This window comes from Sinocyclocheilus anshuiensis, unplaced genomic scaffold (assembly GCF_001515605.1).
Source record: "Sinocyclocheilus anshuiensis isolate Anshui unplaced genomic scaffold, SAMN03320099.WGS_v1.1 scaffold491, whole genome shotgun sequence".
Lineage (NCBI taxonomy): Eukaryota > Metazoa > Chordata > Actinopteri > Cypriniformes > Cyprinidae > Sinocyclocheilus > Sinocyclocheilus anshuiensis.
In genome coordinates this window covers 419,399-426,295 of record NW_015551041.1, presented here as the reverse complement: position 1 = coordinate 426,295, position 6,897 = coordinate 419,399, and the positions used below count along the sequence as shown (strand labels likewise).

Here is a 6,897-nt window from a genome sequence, read left to right as displayed (position 1 = left end):
TTTTCATACGCGTTTGGCCAATCAATGTCTACTTACGTCACGATTAGTACCAGTTGTGCTGGTTAGACCCTGCTCCGGAGTAGGAGCTAATTTGGTTCTCGAAAAAGGCAGTCCGGTACTAAAATCGCTCCCAGTTCTGGCGGTGCGAAAACGCCAAAAAGTGGGTAGTTCCACAATTAGTTCTGGTACTATGAAAAGGTTCCTGCGGTGCGAAAGGCCCTATAGGTACCGGTGCCATATTGGTACCGGGTTTCGGTACCCAACCCTACTCGCGAGACACATCGGATCTCGTCACACCCCTACTAATTTATTAATAAATAATTCAAATATCTCCTTACTAGGGCTGGGCAAAAAAAATTGAATGCGATTTTCATGCGAATCTCGTCAGTAAAGCCACTTCTGGTGATTAGTAATAAATCTCCAGCACGTGCTTTCAGATGGAGCGGCATTTACTACACAGACTATCACTGACAAGCTACACAAAATCGCATTCAAAATCGGCAATCGACTGTGATTTTGAACGCGATTTTGTGTAGCTTGCCAGTGAACTACGGCTCGGTGTTGTAAATGCCGCTCCAAACATATCCTTGCACATGACAGCAAAAAACGCACGCAATAGGCTAAAGCGTGCCACAAAGCCCCAGCAAAAGTAGGTAATTACCATGAATGTGTCGGGGGGAATAGTAAGGAGTAGGGCTGTGCAAAAAATTGAATGCGATTTTCATGCGCATCTCGCTTCTGGTGATTAGTAGTAAATCTCCAGCACGTGCTTTCAGATGGAGCGGCATTTACAACACCGAGCCGTAGTTCACTGGCAAGCTACACAAAATCGCGTTCAAAATCACAGTCGATTGCCGATTTTGAATGCGATTTTGTGTAGCTTGTCAGTGATAGTCTGTGTAGTAAATGCCGCTCCATCTGAAAGCACGTGCTGGAGATTTACTACTAATCACCAGAAGCGAGATGCGCATGAAAATCGCATTCAATTTTTTGCACAGCCCTACTCCTTACTATTCCCCCCGACACATTCATGGTAATTACCTACTTTTGCTGGGGCTTTGTGGCACGCTTTAGCCTATTGCGTGCGTTTTTTTGCGGTCATGTGCAAGGATATGTTTGCAGATTCTACACTGCACATGACCAATTGACTCGACTGTTTGCCGTGGTAATCAAATCAAAACTCTTCCAAAATGCAGCTTTTCCCGAAGCATTGGGAACTTTTAGTAACTCCCCACTTCTCCCTGATGCTCTGCATGGTCAACTGTCACCTGTATGCTAATGCGTGCGTATATGCGTTGCGTAGGCGATGTATAATATTTATAATATAATCAATATACAATATTTCATACAGTAGTGTGCTCTGTGCGTATATGGACACAATAAAAGCAGAGAAGCTAAATGAGCCTGATCTGTAAAAAAAAAAAAAATGGCCCGAGCCCGGCCCGAATGGACTCAGCGTGTCGGGCCCCGTCGTGCTTGCAGACCTCTACTCCAATATTTTGAATTTGGACTGCAATACCTAGTTCAACCCCTCAGTGTCAATCCTACATACAGCACCTTTAAGAAATGATCTGTTCATGTTATGGAGGAAAGCAGAGTGCATGTAGGGGGTGTGGCCTCAATAGCCCTGCAGTAAGCAGTGTGCAGGTGATTGAGCAATGTGTAGGGTAGAAATTAAAATTGCATTAAATCTGGTTGTTTTAACCAAGATTATGCTGCAAGATTTTTTTTCTCAACTACATTTAAGTCACCAGTTCCTGCAATTTTGCAAATTTCCCGTTTATTCCCATGGAAAGTTTCCAGTCTTGACAATTCCCGGAATTTTGCAACCCTATTAAATATTACGTTTGATATTACACACCATATCTTAACATCAGATTTTATGCTCCCAAAATAAGGAAACACTACCATATTTGCATTATGTAAATTCACTCATCCTTCCTGATGCAAGCTTATCCTAAACTGTTAATCATTCATCAGTATTTCTGTGCGCAGGACTGCGGAACCCCACATTCACAAACGCATTACGTACACAGCGTAACATTAGCCTTCGTTAAACGTGATAGCTTTTTCTTGAACAAACCTCAAATTTAACTACACGTATTTTATCAGACACAAAAGCAACAAACCCTTCCTGTATGCACAGCTGCCCTAATAGCTAGCACATGGCCCTGTTAGCTTACTTACTAAAAAAACCCCAAACCTTTCCAGTTAGCTATTAGCGCTAATATGCTAGTAACATTACGTAGAGGAGGCCGCGTATAGCCTTTAAATTAATGAAACCCCTCCCAAACTGAATATCTAACGAGTACTTTTCCTTCAGACGGACAACACAGAGATATGAGGCTTTGTTTACTTTGCTGAGATCCTCTTTCTCGTCGGCGAGGATGCCGTAGTTACGGTAGAGCTCCTCCACTGTCGCCGCCATCAGCGTGTCTGACTTCACCGAGGGTTTCAATGAATAACGGCAGTTCTGCTGCTCCGCCTGCGACACTTCCGCTGTATCCGCTCCAAACGCGTCGCGGTATTAAAGCACAGATGTGATGTGGGCTGCAGTGGGATGTTATTTTGGAAGCGAGCGTTGATCTCGCGTGCAGTACGCCAGCTTGGGTTTGTTGCTCTGTGCGGCGGCGGGAGGAACGCTTCTTCGACGCTTTTGGGAGATGATTGACAGCGCCATTGGGAAAGAGCGCCATCTGCTGGATCGGGTCTCTAATGCGCTAATCACTATTGAGGCCCTATTGAAAGGAAATGAAAAGAAAATGTCACTATTAACCATCCTAATGTGGGCTTTTAGTCCCATTGTACGTATTGATGAACTTTACGATGTTATTGATCTACTGAACCAACACAGAACTGAATTGAGCTAAATAATGGCACTACTGTCTAAAAAAAGTGCTAGAAAAAAGGTGACGACTTATTCAGACACCTGAGGGGCTAAATCTTTAAAAAATGTTAACTATTTTTGTCAAATGTGATTAATATATTTAAAACAAACAAAACCTGAAAGGTTCTTAAAATTGGGGTTAAATTTGACCCAAAACTATAGCCTATATATACGAAGAATAAGAATGCCACTAAACTTAATGGAAAATGGGCTGTTTTATTTTATTGATTAATAACAACAACAACAACAACAACAACAACAACAATAGACAAAATGCAATATAAGAATGACAAAATGTAGTCATATTCATTGTAGCATCTGATTTAAGAGATACAGTGGTGTACAAAATCATTAGAACACTAGTATTTTCACCAGCTTAAAAATGGTTTTAAGTCAGTTATTTCTATCTTCTGCTGTAGTGTGTCAGTAGGAAACATCAGTTTACATTTCCAAACATTCATTTTGCCATTAATTGTTATAATCCAGTGAGAGTTTTGTTTGCACAAAGAGTCTCTCATCATCATCCAGTCTGTCTGGAATGACATGAAGAAACAGAACAGAGACAGACAGTTCTTCTGGATTGAGTCGGTCTCAGTTTGTTCTGTTTCTTCATGTCATTCCAGACAGACTGATGATGATGAGATCAGATCTCTGTGTAAAGCACTGGCTGTTGTCAGACTCCTTGTGCAAATAAAAATCTCACTGAATTATTACAATTAATGGCAAAATGAATGTTTGGAAATGTAAACTGATGTTTCCTACTGACACACTACAGCAGAAGATAGAAATAACTGACTTAAAACCATTTTTAAGCTGGTGAAAATACTAGTGTTCTAATAATTGTGTACACCACTGTATTAAACAAACATCGAAACTTCCAAGTGCTATTGTAGCTGTTGTAGTGTTTTTGAATATTTTGCAAATTTGAATATATATAGTACTCTACTCTCAGCTTTTAACTCTAAAAACAGAAATGTAAGAAACAGGAACTCATTTTTATTTATTGACTGTGAGCTGCAATCAAGTAAACCTTCCAGAAGATGGCATCAAAGACCAGTACATTTTTTTATTCTTACTTCCCATGTATTCATGCCCTTTGGCTGCACAATTTCCCTATCTTCTTAATAGGAAAGCCTTACTGAACTAATCACCTCAAATAAGATTACAGTGAACTTTCTTCCAGTGGCAGTCAGAAGAGGAACCTCCTCAACGAGTCTGGCTCCTTCTGCCAGATCTAAAAAAACAACAGTAGCTGATATTTACATATACATACATACATATATATATATATATATATATATATATATACACGTGCACACACACACACACACACACATATATATATATATATATTTTTTTTTTTACGCTATTTTGTTTTGACCATTAAGACTTTTTTTGTATTGTTGTGACATTAAGCATATTTTCATTCCAAATTCTTACATTTAAATTAAAATTAAGTTTTAAAATATTCACATTACGAATACAACCAAGCTAAAATAACAAAATAAAATCCCAAAAAGCAAACAAAACATTGTCTTTGATGAACACATAACCATCTGCTCCAAGGTCAAAAGTCCTTGTTTAGTACACTCGCAATAAAGCTCTTTGGCAGCTCACATTCTGAAACACCACCACAAAGGTATTCTGAGGTGATGTTGACGTTGAAAACAGCATCTAAAGCTCCTTAACAGCTAATCTGCTGAAGGAACTCTACACTGTATGCCAGAGCCACAAAGAAATGCTCACATGAACCTCTAAAGACATCTACTAAAACCTTAGACGTACAGTCTAGTGTTGAATGAACAATCAAATGCCAAAATGATTTCAAATACACTTTCTTCATTAAATTTATTACTACAAAAATATACATTATTTTACACACACATATTGAATTAAGTTTCTTTTTTAATTATTTTAAATAAAATGTTTTAAATATTAAAATTTCATAAAATAAAACAAAACATTCATAAAAGACTAAAAATCGTATTTTCCTCATGTCAGCATGTTTAGTTTCCACTACAAAGAAATGAAACGGTAAGACCGCTTAAGAAAGAGAATGTAAAGACATTAATTGTAAGGAAGTGCCGTTAGTTTGTAATGTATGGTTTCTGCTGTACCGTTGTAAACCATTTGCTCACCAGCATACTTTCACACCGCTTTACCACCTCCACGACAAAAAGTGTGACTTTTGGCGTGCTTTACAAGAAACGGCTGAAGCGAAAGCTTCTTCAACCATCCTCCTCCCTCCAAGCTCTTAAAAACAGGCTACACTGACAGGCCAAACAGTATTTAGCACACAAAACAGCTCACATTTCCACAGCAGTAGAGTCCATATTGTATTAAGCGAGCACGTTGTAGCTTGTCTCAGTTATCGTAACTTTATAAGATCTCAATGGGCGTTTTGAGAGCATGAGAGAGAGGCTTTTTTTAACTAGTTAGGCCACACTTCATCAGTGCTTTGCCCTCGGAGGATTTCCACGCCACCTGGACGGGAGCGAAAAAAGGCCGGTTCACTGCAGAAAGTCTTAGGTGTCCTTTTGCTCTCTGTCTTGGTCATCCTGGCAGCCCCACTGACCTCCACTTTTTCTGAACACATCCTGTTTTTCATGGACAGGAGCTGGATGTCCGAATGCACATTGGCCACTGTGTGACGTCGGACACCACCGGTCCTTTCCAAATAGGCTTCACCCTCGTGTTCGATTAGAGGTGCCAGGAAAGACTCGTGGCCAAAATGTGTCACCATAATCTCAGGTTGACTGAGGTGTGGAGTGGCAACCAACCTCAGGCCTTCCAGATGATCCTCTGTGGGGGAAGCGATTATGACGCTGGTTAGATTTAACGCTGACTACAACATGCATAAGTTAGACTAGGGTCAGTGACATATGAATATCTGTTGGCTTCACATGGGTTTGATAAACTTTTATATTATTTTTAAGAAACACATATTTATTGACTCTAAAAATGTCATGCGGCATAATCATCAATAAAATAACTTACTTTTCATTATTTATTAACCTGCTAGCGTTTCACCGTCCTCTGTGTGTTTTGTTCAATTCTACAGTAATGGGGGTTAAAAAGTTTTTAAATAAAATAATAAATAATAAAGTACACAGCAGTTTTACAAAATCATGAATTATCAATTCATAAACATCATTAGGTTTTTGGGGAGTTGCACCACATTACATTTAAAAAACATGAACTAACTTTACCTTCTCATAAAATGGTAAAATTATCTGATATTTTATTAAAGGGGTCATATGATGCGATTTCAATTTGTCCTTTCTCTTTCGAGTGTTACAAGCTCTTGGTGCATAAAGAAGATCTGTCCGATGAGCTTTGTAAAAATCAACGCGTTTCAGAAAGACGGGGCATAGAGGAGAAACAATAATGTACAGCATGTGAAAAATAATGTGTTTTTTTGAACCTTAAACCGCATAAACACATTTCATTATACCAAATACACTAAATAATGTTATTTTTTAGCTACATCATATGACCCCTTTAAACTTATTGATCTTCATGCTTTTTTTGCATTTTGGTTACACCATATGACTTTAGTTTTTTTACCACATGACTTAAATTTTTTATTATTATTAATAATAATATTTTTTCAAGGTACAAAGACATTTTTACAAATATTATGAATTATAAAGTTTATGGGGAGTTGCACCACATGACAATTTACAAAATTAACTAACTTTGCCATAAAATGGTCAAATTATCTAACATTTTAAATGACATCTTGTTCTTAAGACTTCTAACATTTTTTCTGCATGTTGGTTCCGCCATATGATTTTATTTTTTGCTATATGACTTATATTTTTTTTATTATTAATAATATATTTTCAAGATACAAAGGCATTTTTACAAATATTATAAATTATAACATGTATGGGGAGTTACACCACATGACATTTTACAACATTAACTTTGCCATAAAATGGTCAAATTATAGTTGTAAATATAGTTGCAAATATATTATTCAAATATCATGAATTATTAATTAATAC

General features: G+C 37.8%; 2 protein-coding genes across 5 annotated transcripts in view; both read right to left on the bottom strand.

Moving 5' to 3' along the window:
* LOC107661449 (apoptosis inhibitor 5-like) overlaps positions 1-4,150 on the bottom strand; it is a 29,329-nt gene extending 25,179 nt beyond the window's left edge. The window contains exons 1-2 of one of the 2 annotated variants that reach the window (XM_016451035.1): positions 4,039-4,150; positions 2,357-2,738 (exon numbers count right to left, since the gene is read on the bottom strand). In XM_016451035.1, the coding sequence (XP_016306521.1) occupies positions 2,357-2,428 (72 nt within the window). In that variant the 5' untranslated portion in view covers positions 2,429-2,738; positions 4,039-4,150. The remainder of the gene's footprint in view (positions 1-2,356; positions 2,739-4,038) is intronic. The other variant, XM_016451036.1, reaches the window with a different exon arrangement.
* Positions 4,151-4,883: 733 nt separating this feature from the next.
* Positions 4,884-6,897, bottom strand: part of LOC107661450 (proline-rich protein 5-like) — a 14,907-nt gene continuing 12,893 nt past the window's right edge. For all 3 annotated transcript variants that reach the window (XM_016451037.1, XM_016451038.1, XM_016451039.1), the window contains one exon: positions 4,884-5,689. In XM_016451037.1, the coding sequence (XP_016306523.1) occupies positions 5,319-5,689 (371 nt within the window). In that variant the 3' untranslated portion in view covers positions 4,884-5,318. The remainder of the gene's footprint in view (positions 5,690-6,897) is intronic.